The 20,644-nt window shown below is 35.3% G+C and overlaps 1 protein-coding gene across 4 annotated transcripts in view; it reads right to left on the bottom strand.

Annotated features, from left to right (window-relative positions):
• The window catches only part of LOC132795953 (probable WRKY transcription factor protein 1), a 79,350-nt gene that overhangs the window by 15,823 nt on the left and 42,883 nt on the right, over positions 1–20,644 (bottom strand). For 2 of the 4 annotated variants that reach the window (XM_060806927.1, XM_060806944.1), the window contains exon 2: positions 6,674–6,727. The exons of the other annotated variants lie outside the window; for them this stretch is intronic. In XM_060806927.1, the coding sequence (XP_060662910.1) occupies positions 6,674–6,727 (54 nt within the window). The remainder of the gene's footprint in view (positions 1–6,673; positions 6,728–20,644) is intronic. 4 annotated transcript variants of the gene reach the window in all.

Genomic DNA, 20,644 nt, shown 5'->3' with positions numbered 1-20,644 from the left:
GAGCGGCAGGTTTATCGTATAAATGCTGCAGCAATTAAGGCAACTGACAGTAAGCGAGATGAGGAGCAGAGCAACACTAACAGCAACAACAACTGGCGACAATTCATTGTAGAAGGCAGAGAGTTGAGTTGAGAAGCCGTTGGAGACTCTCTCATTATGTGCAAGTCTTATGGCCTTTTTTGGGTTTTTGCACTTAATATTAATGACTTGCTGGGAAATTAATTTCCACGACTTTCACTTGCACCCCCGCTTCGCTCTCTCTCTCTCTCTTCTCAGTTCCCCCCGTCTGTCGTGCGTAACGTGCGCATCAAACATGCAGCTTGGAGCTTGGAGGCCATTGTGGGAGCCGTTTCATTTTGGCGCCGTCCTTGCCTCGCCTTGCCAACTGCCAACTGCCAAGTGGGTCAACATTGATTTCCGTCGGTTGACGCTTCGGACCCTGGTCGAAAGACAGTACAAGAAAGAAAGAGAGAGAGAGAGAGAGAGAGCACACAGCTCATAAATATTCCAGAGGCACGCGCTCTCTGCCCAAAGTGGGAAAACGAGGCGACAAAGTTGCAGACCATGTACAACAAGGAGACGACGACGACGACGGCGACGGCAAAGGCAAAGCCAGAAGATGTAGAAGAGCCAAACATTGATTGAAAATAAATAAATTCGAGACGCCGAAGGAGGCAGCAGAGGGAAGCAGATGCAGTGACGATAAATTTCTTATAACGAGCAGTTGCATTTTCAAAGCGAGTGTAGCAAAAATGATTGAATGAACAAGGCGCTGACTGAGTTTTAATAATTGCTTTCAAATCGAGATGTCTTTGAAACTGAATTTGTGAATAACGAATAAAGTATTAAAAAATCTGCTAACATTTCTGAGTAGTGAATATAATATTAATTAATCCTCTTCAAATAAAGTATTGGCTTTATATTCAAGAAAAAAGGAAAACTTTAAAATCTCTCCTCTTCAATAAAAGTATTTGCTTTGTATATTAAAAAAATGAAAACTATAAAATCTTTGCAGAGAGTTTTTGAATGATTCTAGAAATTAAAAGAATTACAATTTGCATTAATTCAATTCTTAGAATAAAAATCAGTTTTTAAAAAACAAAAATGTTCTCATATCCTTAGGCTTATATAATATTTTAAACCTATTTAACATTCAACACTGTAGTGTATCTCACAATTCTCTATAGAGCTCTTATACCAGATTGCTCTTGAAAAGATTTGAAAACTTTTCTTGAAATTAGTTTACAAAACTTGTTGCATAAAAGTCGAAGTCGAAGCTTTGTTCAAAACGTTGTGCAGAAATAAAGCAACATAAATGAGAGAATTTTTTATCATATTCTTAAGTACAGCAATAAACCGAAATGTATATGTTACGATTCTATAAATTTAACATGTCGTTAAAATTAAATTTTGTAAACGAAAGCCATATTTTTGTAACGCACCTTGCAAACAAATTGGTCGTATTTAAGCCACGAGTATTTCGTAAAATACAATTTATGCAATTTTGTTTTATCTCCCATCTCTCGTCTCTTGGTAATAATTTCTTATGCCACACGACCCGCACACACACACACACACACACTGAGGGAGTCTGGCAAACACACGTACATCAATTGAGATAAATTCATTCATATTTAATATGCATATTTAATGACAGTTTATTGGGATTTTCAGCCGGCGGCATCCATCCATATTGCCTCCAGGCATTGCAATTTATTGATTTCAATTTCGATTTTACATTTAATTTTTCATCATTTTACCTTAGATGCTCATCGCTGTGATCCATGACAGTGCAAAAGATGCTTTAAATAAATGATGATGGGCTTAAAATTCACACACAAAGTTCAACTGAAGCTGAAGCGACGTTTAAACACGTTTCCAGTTTCCAGCTCAAATTTCTCAAGAATTTCTCTTCATCAATCTGAGACGAGGACCCAGAGGATGTTGGAGCAAAAGGGAGAATGAATTGGCTTTGACTTTAGGGTTCATTGGCTTATGTTGCTTTCAAATACTCTCAGAATGTTTTCTATATCATTTCAATTAAGTGCAGCTGGCGCCGTTTGTCCTCTGTCTGCATAGTTTACACAAGCCAACAACAACAACAACAACAGCAAATGGCCAAAAAATAGTTGAACTTCTCCTGCGCTGTGGCATTTTGTGACTTGTTTTCGGGGCTTGGTGTGTGATTGCAATTTAATTAAAAAACTTTTTAAGCCAATGTATCTGTGACTTTGGTAGCTTAAAATTATCAGTTTCCCATGGCTAATTGGTTTTGTGGGTCCCTTGTCAACTTGCATTGCTCATTAGCCTCTTGAGTAGCGCGGCTTCTAAGCTGTTGTCAAACGCTTTCTTCTTTGCTTTGAGGCGTTATCAGTTGGCATTTCAAGTACATTTCCCCTCTCTATTCATTTTTGTGCCTTATCGTGTATTAAACCTCTGCCCAGAACAAGTGAAATCTTTGTTAATCTCCCGAGCGCTGCACTTTGAACCTCAGTTTACAATTGAAACACCCTTCTGATGTTTGCTCAACACAGCGGCAAGTAAATTGAATGGACTTCCAGAAGCTGCAGTTTGCTCTTCTTATTCTTCTTCTTCTTTCTGTGTGTGTGTGTGTGTGTGTTTCTATTGTTCTTGCCGCTCTCTAATAGAGTCTAATGAACTGGGAACAGACAGCAGGTAGAAGATATTGCAGTCTACAATCAAATTAGGTTTTATGTCGGGTGCAAGAATCCTTTTCTTTGTGGGAATAGTTTTGATGAAAAGACTTGGGCGAGAAAAAAAGAGTGTAATTTACTTGTATATCTAGCTCAATTACAATCTAGAGTGTGCTCATAAAAGAACAGTTCAATTACATTTCGAATGGATGTAGACTTTGATAGTGAAATCATTTTCATTTTGAAAGACATTTAAAAAAGATTGCAATTAATTGAAAAATGTTAAAACTTCTGAAGGAATTATGGAATAAACTGACAACTTTACAAATACTTTAAATATTATATTAATAGCTAAATGAAGTGTGCAGACTTTGATAATAAAATATTTTTCAATTTCAGAAGTATTTACAGAGATTAAAATAAGTTAGGAAATATTTAAAATTCTGAAGGAATTAAAGCATTTTTCATTCACAACAATTTTATAAATAATTTTAATATTATTACCGTAATCAAAGTGGATTTTTAAATATTGTTAAAACTTCCGAGTTATTGAATAAGCCGGCAACTTAACAAATAATATAAGTATTATTTACGTAATTCACGTTGATTTAAGTGTAATTTCTGTTGTTGCCGGAAATTGCTGCGTTTCAGTTTAATAAATAGTTCTGTCCAAATAAGCGCACATAATGAACGATTTATTAATTTTATATGCTCTATATCTCCCATAAATATCCACGTTAATTACGGCAGCTCACTTTCAATTGTTGCTGAGTCTGGTTCTATAAATGTGAGCGACAAAAAATGTAATTAAAATTCGCATTCTGTCTGCAAGAATTTAATAATTAATTTTTTGACTGCACAAATGTTTGCATTAAATTAAAATGAAATATACTTTTGTTGCATATTTGTGCTAACGTTGCAAACGTTGCATATTTCAATATTTGAATTGTGGAATTTTCTCTGTTAATTTTAGTTATGTGTATTCAGTTGACGTGTCGTGTCAGAAGTGTTGGTCATTCAGCTGGATAAGCTCCATTTGGCCAGCTTGCCACTGCCACTGCCACTGCCAGAGCCAAAGCCATGCCCCATGCAACAACGAATGTAATCAAAACAATTCAAACCCGTTACGCGGCTTTTGTGGGCTTCAAATTGAATTTACCAACTGTCCGATTCATGTTTGTGCATGTTTCGCAAATATTTGTTTAAATATTTTGCGCTGATGCTTAACATGTTTGCCATTCGTTTTGCCGCCGTTATCCCTTTTTATGTTTTGTTTCGGTGTGTGTGTGCATTTTATGGTCATTTTAATGGCCATTCCCCCATTCCCCCCATTCCTTACAAACCACTAAAACACGCCCACAACCTTTTGGGCCCATTCATTGTCCCTTCAGTGTCGTCCACGTGTCCTTTGGGCATCGCTTCGCATAACATCGCATCGCAGTGCGTTGCGTTGACATTTCGCATTTTGTTTTGCCATTTGACTGCATTTGACAGAAGTCCAAATTGGTTCTCGTGTCGAAAAATAAATTCACGCTGCGTCACACAAAATGGCAATTTATGCGTAAATATTTTTATACACACACACACACAGCAATGTTCAGCTTTACTATTTCTTTTTTATGCACTTCAATGTGCCATTTAGCTGGCTACAAATTATTATTTTATTAGCCTAAAATTCTGTTTAGGATTTGCCACGTTTTCATTTGACGAAATTTGTTTAAGTATTGACTAAATGGGGGTTTCAACTATGATTTTTAATTTATTCAAATAAATTCTAAAAAAAAAATAACTATAGAAGTTTGCAGCCGTTTTAAAAATTCAGTTTCGGATTTGAGCAGCTTTCGCTTTGTGAAATTTGATAGCCTAAAATTCTGTTAAGGATTTGTGAAATTTCCAATCGATGAAATTTGTTTCTAGTTTGATGTTTAGCTTAAATAATGAAATTCAAATAATTTTTTAAAAATAACAACAACTGCTTTAAAAATTCAGTAAAGGATTTGCTCAGCTTGCGCTCTATGAAATTTAATAACTTTAGTTATAAGTTGTTATTGTTAATTTAATTTCTTTATGCTATAAATGTTTGGCGTAAAAGAAACGTTCTTAAGCAAATCTCTGCTTAATAGCTTAAAATTCTGTTTGGGATTTGTGAGATTTTCACTTTTTAAATTTCATATTTGCCTTTTTCATATCAATTCTAAACTACAAATGTTTGCAACTGATTACAAGATTTTTTTTTAGCATTCAGAAATTTTTATTATATACATATATTAATTTAAAGATTGCTACAGAATAATCTGCTTGTAAAAGGAAATTTATGCCTAAATAACTGTTTGATATTTTTATAATAAAAAAGGTCACCAAAAATCTAATTGCATTTTACGTTTTATATTTTGAATACAACTAACTCTAACTTAAGATATGACAATGAGATGATAAGACAATGAAACTTATATTCTGTTTAGGATTTCTAATTTGTTTGATCAAGGAAATTTGAGAAATAACAAAAAATGCAATTGTTATTTAAGTTTTAGATTTCAATGAATTCAATAAACTTGTTTGTTAAACAAAAAACTGTTTCTTATTGAACACAATCCCAATTGGCCTAAAACTTTTAGCCTCACAGCTTTGTTGCACTATTAAATTTGATAAATAAAATCAACCAAAAATTAAAATGAATTCAATAAATGTTGCCCTAAACAAGCAATTGTTTCTTTAAGAAATCTCTGCACAATTTGCTCGCTCTTTAAGCTGAAAATTACCATGCAATAGCTGCAAAATGTATAAGAAAACTCTCTGACTTGCAAGCCACAAACATGAGCGTGTGTTAAACAATGTTTATGGGGCAAGCAAAGGAAGGGGGAAGAAAATGTTATTAAGGTTGCTTAAAAACATATCTAAGCTTTTGGTGCACCGCAGATAAATGTGTTTTGTGTATTGTTGCTGGGTAGTGTTATTGTTATTGTTCTAGTTAGCCGTTGGCGCTGTTGGCCAAAAGGCAAAACCACACAACAACGTAAACATTGTGCCACATTTTCGTGGCAAGTCCGCAAATGAAAGCCATAAACTTTTCTGAGGGGAGGGAGCCCAAAAGGCAAAAGGCAAGAAGGACTGTTGCACAGTTGTTGCCAAGTGCGGCTACTTTTCAAAGTGGGTCAAAGGCTACTATTTGGCTGGGCATTAAAGATGAAGTAAAAAAAAAAGAAAGAAATACACAGAATATGCATATAAATGAAATTTCAAGTCAAATCAGCGTCAAGTTAACAATTCAATTAAAGTGCGACTATTAAATGAAATTGCAAGACAAGCGAAATGAAATTTGCCCATAAACAAAACCAATTCGTCACGTTTCGAGACTGATTCTCTCTGAGTCAGACTCGACTCTTGAGAGGCGCCTCCAAAAGTGCTTCGAGTCAATTGAATATTCGAAGCACAGACGAGACAGAGACCTATTTGATTGACTAGCAGCTGCAGAGAGTGCGGGGCGGTGGCAGGGGGGAGGTTAGACAAGCGATAAACTAGAGACTGCACTGCACTTGCAGACTGAGTGTTGTTGTCAGACGATCGTATAATGTAAATATTTGCTCATGTCTCGTTGTTGACTTGACCAACAAAATTGGTCACGATCGTTAAACAGACGCTTATTGTGGTTGTTGCGGCTGCTGTTGTGGTTGTGGTTGCTGTTGCTCTATGTGATCATAGCGGGTTCATCTACCTCGCATGTGAGTCTCTCTCTCTCTTTCTAGCACAACTGGTCTCCCTCTACTACTTGTGAGTGGAGGGGGCGTTGCAAGTTCAATGCTTTGCCATTTGAAAGCGGAAGTGGCAAAGCGCTGTTGTGCTGTTGTCAGGAGTGGCTCACTTAATGGCAGAGTGTGGCAAAGAGACCGCACACAGACAGCGCAAAGAGACAACTACGGGTACTCACATACATGTGGGTGGCTCTTAACTAAGTATTCGTTTGCGTATTCGTATTCGTATTCGCATTCGCATTCGTTTTCGTGTTTGTTTCGGTTACTTACATGCCCATTGTTGTTGGTGTCTGACAACAGCAAAAGTCCCTCGGCTGCCTTTGCCTGCAATTGAAGTAGAGAAGCGAAAAATAAGCATAAGAATTATTGTTCTAGGCACTTTTCTACTTGCTAAACTTTTACAGAAACACAGATAGAGTGCGAGACAGTTGTAAAGTCAAAGTTAGAAGCCTCGTTTATGGCTTACAAATGTGGCCAAACAAAGTTTTTACAGTCCAGTTGCAGCCCCTTGAGGCACCTCCACCTAACTGCCTGCGACTCTCTCTTTCTTTCTCTTTCTCTCTCTGACAGACATAAAAATTATTGCAACTTCTCGGTTCTCGGTAAATCGCTTAATGGTCGACAGTTGTTTGCTTTGGACAGCATTTTGCCAATAGTCACCGCAGCACCACTTCAACCACACACACACACATTTACACAGTGCGACAGATAGTGCTTGATTCAGTTGGTGGCAAGTCTCCGTTGCATTTGCCGCATGCATTAATTTGCCACAAGATATTCATTAAGCGTTTGCGGTGAGGCAAGCAAATAAGTTGTACTTTGCGGTTGCCTTGGAGATTGAGATGCTACTTTGTAATTATAGCGATAGATAGAAAATTGACTAGAGAGAGAGGAAGTAAGCAAAACTTCATCTGAAGGCAGAGTAAATTACGCATTGTCAAACAATAAATTCAACTGTTTGAAATTGTGATTTAAGTAGAGAATTTAAAATAGAAAAATTAAATAAAATTATAATTTTACATTTATGACAAATAAATGAAAAATACATCATTAAATGTGGACGATTTTAAAGAAAATGGAAAGTTGAGAAATTAGTAGATGTGTATTGAAAAGATTCCATTATGATAAGTTAACATTCAACTTAATTTGAAGGCAGATTAAATAATGCATTTACAAATTTAACTGTCTGACTCAGTTCTTTAAATACATAACTAGAAATGAAAGAAAATTATACTGCAATACTTATGAGGAGTTGCTTCAATTTATATTTGAATGTTTTGGCAATGTGTGAGATTCACTCACTTGAAGGTAAAATTATATATGTTACCATAAGATAATTAAAATTATAATACCTACTTATCGAATGCCTTCATAATAAAAGTAAAAAATGTTTTGTCGAAATTTAAATAAATTAGATTTTACTTTAACATTTTGTGAGATTTTAATGAGACGCTAATGTTGGAGTTATAAAAACTGAGAATGCTCATTATATTTATAAATATACTATAAGCAATATAGTAAGTATTTATGTACATATATATAGTATATATGTTACCATATATGTTATGAGTATACCATGTGAATTTAAATATACTCTATAAAATATAAATATACTGTATATTTACAAATATACTACATACAGTATAAATATACTATAATATAACAATTATACTACATACCACATATATACTAGATATGTATATTAATATACAAGTTGTAATGACAACGTAAATACAAACAACATAGCTAAACATTAAATGCTGTTTTCGATAAAAATGCCATTCTATTTAAAGCTTTAAAGTTGCACGTTCGATTGTCTCAATTATATGGCAAAAATAGCGCATACTTTGATGGCATAATACGCATAATAATGAGGCATGAAACCAGAGCTTCTGCAAGAGGGCCTGAAGTTGCCACACGCTAAACTTAAATCAATGCGCTACGCATATCAAAATAACTTGTTGCAATCTCATCTAATCACCCGGGGGAGACAATCATTAAATGTTGCACACACATTCGATGGCTGATAGATACAGTAAACGTGCACCTCACTCACCCCACCCGCACTCTCTCCACCTGCCAATTGGTGCTCAAAGTTTTTGCGCAAAATAATCCCCATATAATCATCATAAGCAACTGCTGTTTATATGCAAACAGCCGCAACCATAAGCCGCAAATTGCTGTGGTGTGGGTGTATTCGATTCTATCTGCGAGTGTGTGTGTGTGTGTGTGTATGGAAGTGTATTTGAGTGTTGCAACTTGTTGAGTCATGACAGCGTTTAGTATGCAGCGTTGGCCTTCAACTGGCGTGGCACAAAAGCTGCCTCTGCCAATGGCCCATCAATCAACATCCCAAACGGATCCAATAGACACCCAACAGCAACAATTTGCAACAGCAACAACAGCGGCAACAACGACAACTGAGTGGCACGCTGTCCGCACTTGGGCGTTGTTTTTATTGCCCTTGTTGCAAGTTGAGTTTTCTGCTGTATGTTTTTTTTTTATGACTTTGCGCGCGCATCGCTTTGCAACATGTTGCCGCGAGTTGGGCGCGTTTTTAAACGCCACAAAATGTTGACAAGTGAAATGCATTCCATGCTCGCGAATTTAATTGCGCTTTAATGCAATGCATTTCATTAAAACTCAAGCAATTCCCAGGCTGCACATATTCGATCATCATCATCATCATCAACATTGAAATAAATTGTTTGAATTGTGCGTTCAACTTTCTCGCAAACAATGCACAAGGCTCTTGTTGCTGCAATCCTGCCACAAATTGTTGCATTCATAAATTATTTACAATTGTAAATCAACTGCAGAGTTGCCTTCACTATTGTTGTTGTTGTTGTTATTGTTACTGCGACATTCGTGCATTTTCGGTTCGCCGCGCGGGTGTCAATTTGTGGCCTTAATTTAATTATTGTCAAAACGGCAACAAATAATAAAAAAAAAAGAAATATGCAAATATCGCTTAAAAAAAAGACACTGCAATGCTGCAATCGAAATAGTTTTTCAATCAAGACAAAAAGGCAATTAACGATTTGCGATTCAATGCACACACATGCCACATGTGGCGTGAAACTGTTGCATTAATTCAACTTTTATTTTTCCGTTTTTTAATTACTCGCAAAAAGTTGCCAATTGTCAAAACTGCTCTGCTAATTACAATTGGTTTATTTTTGTTTTTTGCTTAATAAGTATTCTGTCGATATTTATTTCAATCAGTAAATATTTTAGTTGTGGTTCACTGGATGCAGATTCTCTGTTCGGTGCACTTAAATGCACTCGAATGATTCATGAGTGTCAATCAAATATTTATTCAACAGAGATTATGCATGTTTTTTTTTTATCACTAAGTCGTACAAACGCAGTGAGATTATTATTATAACATTATAATCTTATTTGAATTGACACGTTGTTGTTACATTTAAAAATGTGTGAAAAAATTTACAAAAAATCTGTTACCGAAAAGATTATTTCATGTACTAAAGACATTCGGAAAAATGCATTTATATACTGAAAGCAATAACTATAAATTATAATATGCAAGCATTAAATTTAATTCATCAGGGATTACAGCTGGGTTAAAAAAAATTAATTTTAAAAATGTGTAAAAAAAATATGGGAAAAATCTGTCTATGAAAACATTCCTTTTTGTACAACTTGGAGGCCTAGCACGTCTTTCCAAAAATTCATTTAAATACCACAAGTAATAACAATAAAATACCAATAAATATTTTCTTATATAAATATGCAAGCATAAAATTAAATGTTATTTTAATTTATGCGAGAATAATACAAAAAGCGGCAAACGTTTTCTTTTGCTTTCTAAAAATGCCTATAAATATTGATTAGCTGAGTTTTGCCCAGCAAAAAAAAAAAAGCAAATCACGTGCATCGTTTTGTGGCACGTTCATTAACCGGTTTGTTTGCTATGCATTTTGTGGCACACTTCCTTATTGCCATGTTCCATGTTCCCAGCAGAAGAAAAGCGGAAAAAATGAAAATAAATGAATTGAAATAAAATGGGAGAAAACTGAAACTCAAATTGAATTGGAAAGTGTGAAACGCCTTCAGCTTGCATTTTGTTTCTTTATTTTGCGCAACAAATTGTCTGTGACTGTGACTGGGCCAAGCCTTCAAATTGGCAGTATTTCTCAATTTCTCAATTCAGAAATATTATGCAAAATACAGCCACAAGAACTGGGAGTGGGAAAGCCATGCCATGCCACAGAGATCACAGAGAAAAACCCAAAAAGTCACACAGAAGTGGGCACGCGACAATTAGCACATCATTGACACATGTTCCGATGTTCCAAAGGGGAGAAACAAAAAAAGATTGCGGAGAGGAGAGAGAGGAGAAGGACAAGGAGACAGTGTCTCGTTTGTCGTGAATGTTTATATTTGTCGCCGCATTGCCGAGAAATGGAGCATTTTATGCTCCAATAAAAATAATTAAGTGGCGTAATTGATAATGTCTTTTTGTTGTTGTTTTCTTTCTTCTTTTCTTTTCTTTTTTTTTTATTTGTTAATATTCGAATGTTCATGTCATAATTTTGGTGACTTTTTTGACAGCACGAGTGTTGTTGTCTTGTCTCTGGGCAGTTTGTTGGGATGTTTGTGTGAAGCGTGACAAATTTATGGCAAGCGATAAGCTTTGTGGATGGAGGAAGTTGCAACATGCAACAAATGTTAGAGCGTCCCATTGGCGACTCATAATCAATGATCATTGCCGTTGCAGCTGCTGCTGAGAGTATCAGCAAGTCGTTGTTAAGAGACAGAGGGGAAATTTTGTATAAGCAATTAAATAATTAAGTTAGAGAAGTGCTGATCTGCTAGACTCATTTGCGGCTAGCTTAAAGAACATTGAAAGAAGTTGAAGAGATTCAATATTTGTATTTAGAAGTTTTTAAGTAAGTCAGTTGAAGAAATATTATATATAATATATTATTTCCATATGAATTGCATTATACTGCATCGATAGAAATTATGATTAGACAGCAAAGTACAATATAAAACTGTATAACAGAAATTGAGCAGATGTTCCAAAAAGCAATAAACTTGAATTAATATTTTCGATGATTTTTAAATTAATTTTAAATCTATCTCTTTTACTTTTATCTAGCATAATCTAATATGATTTTTAAAGAAATCGGGCAACATTTCTAATTCCTTTTACTTTTTTGCAATTAAACTAATATTCTATACAAAAATTACATTTTAAAACAAAAATAATAATTCAAATGTGCAGTCAAGTCTTGATTTAATTAAGCACATTACATTAATGCATAGAGAATTCCATAAACTTAAACATGTTTTAAATATTGACATCAGATTTCTGCAGTTAATTTTAATAGATACTTGGTTTTATGGCAGTTGCATTCAAAGTAAAAAATTAAACCGGATTATTGTCAATGTGTGTTTCGCTTCTGACTGACAACTAAATGTCTCGTAATTAAATTAACATTTTAAATCAAAATAACCATTTGTTTTGAGCACCTCGTATTGCTATAGATAGAAATCTATAATCTATAATAAACATGCCAATATTGAAATCAATTGTACTTGTTCTAAATGGGTACGTACTCCACTTTACTGTAATTAGCATATAAAATATAGAAATGCATACGCTATAGATGCAGAAAATAAACGTTATTAATGTCTCTTCTGAATTAAATTCTTTATACAACTCCTACACAAGTGCAAGCTATAAATTCTTCAAGTGATGCCTCAATGATTCCTCATTTGGGACAGCAAAACTATATTTTCCATTATTTTTGCAGTCAAGTACTTCATTTATTTGCCATTTCTGAGCTATGTACTCAGCCCTCTTGCCAGCTATTAGATCAACTCTTCTTCTGCACTCTCGAAGTTTGTTTGTACACCGTTTGTGTTTGCAGGCATTTGACATGCCCTCCTGCACTTAGCAAAATCCAATGAAAAACTAACAAAAAAAAAAGCGAGTCGACAAAGAATGAGTGCAGAAAAAAATGGAACTTTGGCAAGCTCTGCAATTGACAACTGAGTGGAATAGAGGGAGTATAACTCTCACCCACTGTGAACAGGAAAAAGCGAAAGAGACACACACATAATAGATGAAAGAAAAGGCAACAACAACAACAGCGAGAGGAAATTTCAAGTGCCGTGTCGAAGCATTGAACTTTGGGTACGCACAGCATTTGCAGCCAAGCTTCCATTTGATTCGTGTCCATTCCACTTTAGGTATGTGAGTGTGTTTCTATGTATGTGTATCTCAATGTATTTGTGTGGCGCTGACTCAACATTGATGGCGTGACCAGGTCCCAGAGTTACAGATACAACATTCCACAGACCCTGAACCAAAAACAATCTCTCACTCAGTAACAACATTGTTGATCTATGAACTCGTTGAGTTTGCCAATGTGCAACATGAATACCCGCATTTACAAAAATATCTTTTGCTTATACTACTTACAAGTAGATATATGTACTACACTCTCAACTTTAACTGCACTCAACTCTTCTGCAATGAGCTGCATAAACAAATGCTTGACTTTTCCGACACAAACTTGCACAATTTTACAGTTTGATTTTCGAAATGAACTTGAGAGTTTTCTGTGATAAATTGCTAACGAATTGTGCCAGAGAGAGGCGACTGCAGAGATTTATTGAAGGGAAGAGCATATACCTTTGAAATAAGATAGTTGTAACTATGGTAACCATAAAATAAGGTAGCAAATGGGCATAAAAAAAGAGAAGTTATTTCAAAATAATAGCATAAAAAATGTCACTTATTTTACTCATATACAAACTTTGTAATCTGCCCACTATTAACTTAATATACCCCATAAAACGGACGCATTGAAAATTGAATAACAAATTGGGAAACGATTGGATCGCTAACAATTCTCAACTGCTTCATGGGGGCAGCCCCACAAATTGACTCAATTTAAATATCGATTAACAAATAGCAGCAGCATCATCATTTTCCCCTCGTTTCCAATCTTAAGTTACAATTTTGCTTTGTTGCTTGCCGCAGCAAAGCGTGACAATATTTTTTGTCTTCTGAGACAACGGAATGCCTGAATGGGTTAACATTTATTTGTTTGGAATTGGATGCGATTACGTGTCAATAAATCTTGTTGATATACATAGGAGACAAAAGGTCATCATAAGCAGCAAACGACTCTCGACTAATTAGGCACCGCCCACTTGATGTGCAACTTTCAGTTTCATTGTATCTTGTGGATGCACATGCTTGTTTGTCATGCTTGAAGTGGCCAGCATTTGGTATTCAAAATCGAATCGAATGTTACGTTTTATTGTGTGTAAATATGTGTGTTTACAGAGCTAACAATAATGCCATAAGTGCTGTTTATGGCACTTTTTTCATCATCATCGTCATCATTATTATTATTATGATTATATTTCATTGTGTGATTTACGAGAGTATTTACAAGAGTATCTTACACTCACTTACACTCACGCTTCATATAAAGACCCCTTTAAGGGCGTAACGAATGCAAATATTGACAGATGTTCAGATTGTCCAACCGAACAACTGACAATTGACTTAAAGTTTGTGCGACTTGTTGTCAGCTTTCGGTTTTATGTCATAAAGTTATAAGCTACCAAACCTCGCAGCACAGCTCTTCATTTTATTGAGGAGTCATAAACTTCACTTTCAGAAGTCAACTGGCCGTGTGACCCTAAAGTGAAAATTGTTTTTATTATCGACATAGTAAAAGAAGAAAGAAAGAAAGAAATAATAATAATAATATTTCTCTAAGCATTAAATGCGCATAAAACTCTTTCGATTGTGTGTCAAATGTGTCTCTCATCAAACTTTTTTTATGGCTCAAGATTAAAGGTTGTCCACCAAGTGCGTGTGGCATGTGACGACGACCACACGAATACAAATCAAATTGCTTAATTGGCTTGGGGATCTCCCGAAGAGCGTGAGGAATGTATTGTATAGTGAATGTGGCATGCCGCAGCCATCAAATCGCTGACAGTTTGAAGTTTCAAGTGTGTCACACAACGTGCATTTCTTGAACAAATTATAGACTCGCTCTGCGTGTGTTTAATGAATAGGGCGGTTCTTGTGCCCGATCGATGCTCCTCGCTTGATTAAAACTTGAGAGTCAGAGAGGAGTCAGCTCAATCGAGTCTGATCATGTCAAGTGCATCGCTGGGTTCAGAGTTCAGTGTCTGACATTGATGAGTGTCGGATGAGGGTTGATAGATTATACAGCACGAAGTCGAACTGTGCTTAATTGTAATTACAAGCAGAGGTTAATTAATCAAACAAGTGTAGGTAATTAAATTGGAAGGCACTGCGACAAAAACTGCAGCGTTTAATCAGTGCCAGCCAAGAATAATTGAATATAATTATTTTAGTTTGCAGAATTTCTTTTTCAACAAATTCACTTTCACATACTGACAAGAAAAATGACTTTAAAGCTTTTTTCTTCCTTTTTTTGCATTTTTGTTAAGCAGCTTTCCACATGCACTCAACATATCTCAAATATTCTGTTTCGACTTGTCAATTCTCAGCTACTTTCGATTTTGTTTCCTAGTTCCCAGAACTTTTGCACTTTTGTCTGCACATTTAGTTTTTGAATTTATGTCTGACTTCACTTAGCACACACGCATCGAGTATCATAAATTTTGGTCAAATTGTGGCCCAGTAATGCCAGTCTATGTCTTTTGAGTGGATTTAATCGTAATTCATTGCCAGCTGCGTCGCTGATTTAATTATGTTTTGCAAATTGAAAACACGTCAAAATGCCCAGAGCGTAAAGTAAGTAAAAGATACAAAAAAGTAACTGACGGATGGATGGTGGCCAAGAAGCCACCACAAAAACAACATGTGTCTTACCCCAGGCGCAAGCAGAAAGTTCATGCAACGTCATCAGCACGTCAGGGAGCAATCAACAGCAATATCATCATCATCGTGATGAACAGTAGCAACTTAATCATCGAGTTTGTAGAGCTTGTAAAGCGCACATAAAAACTGACATAAATTCAGTCAGCTGTGATGCATACGAAAGTATCTAATAGTTATCATCTTTTGCAGTCGCATTCGTCGGCAACATTGTATAATTGACTGCATGCCTGACTGAGCCACTGACTGACTGACTGACTGACTGACTCTCTGAGTGAGTGACTGAGTGAGTGATTCAATGCGTGCTGCACTTGGCAATTGCTGTTTGGTAGTTTATTCCTACAGTTAGATTGAGAGATACAGATACTATGCATCGAGTTGAGCTACGGGTCTTTGGATCATCCCAATGTTATTCTTTTCCCCTATACTCCTCTCTCTTCTTGCCCCTTGGCCCGCATATTCATTCAAACGTTTTGCTGTCTGCGTGATTTTTGAGTTTTGGTTGTCAATTAAAATACCCAGAAGTTTAATAGCAGCAATCTGTGTAGGCGTACTTTAATAACTCGATGAGTTTTTCACTGGAACTCCGTTGATAAATTGACAACAGACTGTTGACTTGTGATTTATACTCCTCATGTTATATATGGTTACATCTAATGCGTGAGAATTCAGTTGTGAATTGACAACACAATGCAATCGAAATTTGATATAGGGGCAAACTAATAACAACGATTTAAAGTCAGCAATCTGATGACGAAGTTGACTAGACTTAAGAAAACATTGTATCGCATTTCATACGCTAATAACTTGTAATAAGTCATGATAAAATCGAATATTTGCTAAGCTCTTTTTAAATACAAGTTGTGTATCAATAGCTTAACAGTATATAACATAATAAGGGTAAATAAACCATACTAAAGAATAATGTTATATTTATACTATTAATTTTTTATTCTACTTGTTTCCTTTCTTTCATTTCTTATATTTTATTGAAATATATTAAGAACATTATGCATTTTTGTTGATAAAATCTACTATCATATGTATTAAATAATGTATTTAGCATTTGCCTAGCTCTGTTTATGTGTGTCTCAAGTTTAAATGAATGTTTGTTTACAGAACAATATAATGTATACCAAATAATAACAATAATATTTATGCCTTATTCATTCCCATCATTTTCCCATACTTGTTTCCTATCAAAAACTTACTTCATTAATCTCTTATATTCAACTAAAATATTTGATACGCACTATGCTTTTTTTTTCTCTTGTAATTAAGTTAAGATTTAAGTAATATTGTCATAAATAGCATATTGTATTTATCTTTAATTTCATACTTAAAATACGTCTCAGAAGCTTAAATGAATAAATGTTTATAAGGCAAAATAAAATACACTAAATAGAAATAATATTTATACTATCACATGCTTTAACATTAGCCGTATTCATTTAGCATATTCTAATCTACTTATTACTCTAGTACACCATAAACATTACTTTATTCATTTCATAAATTCTAACATATATGCTATCATACATTCAACATATTTCCTCCTTCTTATTTCCCACATTACTTTATTCATTTCTTATATTCTACTAAAATATTTTATGCACATTATGAATTTTTCTCTGTGATGTATTTTTGCCTTTTGCATTTCCAAGTGCTTTTCCCCACTTTTGTCGTGCATTCTTATTTTACGAGTAGTCGAGCAAAGGGCAAAAAGAGACTCTCGATTGGCTTCATTTGGCAGTTCGACATGCGCGTTGAGCTTCATTAACTTTTTTGTTTCTCCTTCACTTTTGCAACATTGACATTTGCTTAGATGGCACCCAGTCGAGCGAGCATATTTAATGGATTGCCAAAAACTTTTAGTCCCTAAAACTGTGTCGAGAGCATAAAGTGAGAGTTGTGTAGGGGGAAAACACACACACACACACACAAAAGGAAAAAGCCGGGAAATCTTGTTCAGTTACTTTGTGTGTGCTCAACGACAGATGCAGGCAGGTATTTCTTACTATATAGTACAACACAGGCAGCAGGCCTTTTGTTTGTGCCCTCTGGCAGCGCTTTTGTTTATACTTTAGTTGTTGTTGTAATTGTTATTTTCTGTTTATTACAAGTAAAAAGCGCCACTTGCACTCTCAATGTGGCAGCTGCAAGCTTACTGTGGCATTGACCAGGCCATTGAACCGAGCAGCAAGTGCATCATTCTGATCGGAAAACACAAGTCGTATATTTCCTATTTCACGGCAAACTTTTTCAAGGTATCTCTCAACGTCTTCATAAAAACGTGCCCCCATTCAATAGTCTCTATTAATAGCGCAAAGAGTATCAGAAATCTAAAGAAAATCTGTCAGTGTTGTATTACATTTATTCTAGAGCAATCTCTTTTGTTTATGAAGAGCTGACGGTTTACTTTTGTAATGTCTTTAGATAATTATTTGCTTTTTGCTTTTAACTCTAATATCTAAATATTACAGTGTTATAATAATAATATTGACATGAAAGAATAATGAGATAATCTAAGCATACAGTTTTTTTTACTATGGATAAATATAATTGTGACCTACTTCGAATTTAGATGTAATCGAAAGTAGATAAAGAATAAGAATAATAAATGTTTATATGTTTGAAGAATATTGTAATCTGCTTTGTAGAGTTAAGAACAAAATTGTCAGTAAATATTGCTGAAGAAATATTCTTTTAGAAACGTCTCATCATATGTAGTTTGCTCACAAGCAACAATGTATTATTAGAATTGTGGTCTACTTTAGTTCACTTGTCAGTCGATACATTATTCAAAGAAGAGAAAAATATGAATAATTTATATTTAAAAATTACAAGCATATTGCAAAATACTTCCAAAGAATACAGACAAGAACTGTCTTTAAAAATGCGTAGAAATATTGCTTTAAGAAACATCTAATCATAGTTCTCCCGCAAGCAATATATCATTATAATTGCGGTCTACTTTTATAAACTTGCCAGTCTAAATATTATTCAAGGAAAAGAAGTAATATTTGTTAGTTATATTTAAATATGACAAAAAAATTGAAAAATATTTCAAAAGATTTAGGGTAACACATTCCTAAACAAAGAGGAATTATGTTTCACACGAACAATATTTATATTATTTGTGGTCTATTTTAATTCTTTAACATTATCCAAACAGCATATAATATTAAAAGAAATACTTTAAGAAACTAAACCGAAAACTTGCCTTCAACTTTATACTACTCAAATAATAACAAATTATTCTAAATAATAATAGTGTAAAGAAATATTGCGTGTAATATTTGTTTCATGTTCTCTTTTGACAAGTTCAGTTATTTCTATAGACCATTATAGTAAGTGCCACATTGGCAAACACAAAAACCATGTAATGTATCGTGACGACACTTAACGCCTCTGTTTGCAGCACGTATAGCAATTGCCCCTCCCTCGACACGCGGCCGTAGAGAAAACGCCAACAATTTCCCAACAATACTATATAACTAGTATTATGTCGCATTTGTTGGCCACGTTTGTAACGCATTTTTGGCAATTAACTTGAAGGCCGCCGACGCAGATGCCACAGTTCGAATCTCGATTATGTTGGGTCGTGTAAACACACTCACGAAACAATTTGGCTAATTTGTATTTGCCACAGAGAGGTGCAACGTCAGGACCACACAACAACACAGCAGCAGCAGCAACAAATAGAAACAGAAAAGGAGAGTTGGTAAAATGAGAAAAGAAAAACACAATTCGAAACTGATTAATGGGCAATGTGGTAGAAGAAAGAAAAGCCGTTTTTGGGAAATTGAAAAGCCAATCGCATTTTGTACTTTTGCTTGTTGTTGCCGATGTTGTTGTTGATGTTGTCGGTGGGGCAGTTTGTATTTATGTTGTACAACAAATGATGTGCCGGCCAATTCGACAGGCAATCAAAATGAAGTTACGTCCACGTGGCCATTAATCACAAGTCTACCTCTCGACTCTCTGACTCTGACTCTGACTCTCACTGTCTCTGGTTTCGACTTCAAACCAATCCGTTTGCGTTGTTTCCATTCTACAATGCGCCTATCGTAATCGAGTAATCGACTAACAGCAAGGCAAAGAAAAACGATTTAAAAACAAATTAATAGTGTGGCAATTTGTTGAAGAAAAATAAAGGGGGGAACCTCGCTTCCAATGTTTAATTAGTTTGCGGAACAAAAGAAACGTTCTTATTGTTATTATTCTTTGCTGTTGCCGTTGCTGTTAATGCTGCTGTGGCAACCGCAGGCACATTGGAATTGTGTCTGGGTTCGACTTTAATTAAAGCCAACCGGACCAGCCAACAACAACAACGACAACAACAAGATGAAAACAGAAGAGTAAAAGCCAAAAGCTTGCACTTTGAACTTTTGCACAGTGTGCCAAAAACAGTTTGGCCTTCATTGGCTTCAGCGCTCGAAGAGTTGAAGAGCTAAAGAGCTAACGAGCTTGTTGTTGGAAAGCTAACTGGAAGTCTGCTGTTGTCCCCATCGTCCAGCCAGACTGCCTGTTTTTCCGCCCGCCTATAGAAGCCGCCTGGAGTGCAGCCTCAAGCGCAGATCCTTTGTCAAAGGACGAGCCCATAAACAAGAACAACAACAACAACACGACGAAACCCGCCCGAAAGGCTTCCATTTGCAAATAATTAAAATTGTGCGGCCAGCAAAAGAAGAAAACTGTGAAAATGTGCCGGAAAATTGTGTGCAGCGAGTAAACAAAAGCAACAACAGCAAATAAAAATTAAGCTTTTCCAAGGGACACACACAAAACGAGGGCGCCGAAATAAAATAGTAGAAATTGCTGTTAATGCAAATAAAATATACAAAACAGAACAGAACGGAGCAGAGAAAAAAAACAGCAAAATGCGAGGAAAAAGAATGCAAAAGAAAAAGGCAAGAAAAGCGCCCAGGGGAGTGGAGCGCAGTTATGCGATGCCATGTTGTAGGAGAATTTTAGTTAATTAAAACTAAAAGTGAAAATGCGCAAATTGCGGGTAATAAAAAACGCTTAGGGGACGCCAAATGGCGATAAACGACAACGCTGGAATTTGAATAACGACCAGAAAACCAGAATGAAGAAAATTGATATTCGACTCGGCAAAATGATAAAACGAAATCTAGCGAAATAAATAGGAAAATTCACACAGAGAGAGAAAGAGAGGAGGCAAAAAAAAACAAAAATAGCGACAAAAACAAATGCAATTTGAGATGCAAACACAGCGACAACAAAAATGTAAATAAAATTGTGGAAAATGTGAAAATTGCATAAATAAAATGGGAATGCAAAACGGAGATGCATAAATGAAAAACTACTAAGCGAAGCCAACGCCTGGAAAACTCGCTGCGTTGACAAAG

The sequence above is a fragment of the Drosophila nasuta genome, chromosome 2L, assembly GCF_023558535.2.
Source record: "Drosophila nasuta strain 15112-1781.00 chromosome 2L, ASM2355853v1, whole genome shotgun sequence".
In the NCBI taxonomy this organism is placed as follows: Eukaryota; Metazoa; Arthropoda; class Insecta; order Diptera; family Drosophilidae; genus Drosophila; species Drosophila nasuta.
This window is presented reverse-complemented; position numbering and strand designations above follow the sequence as displayed.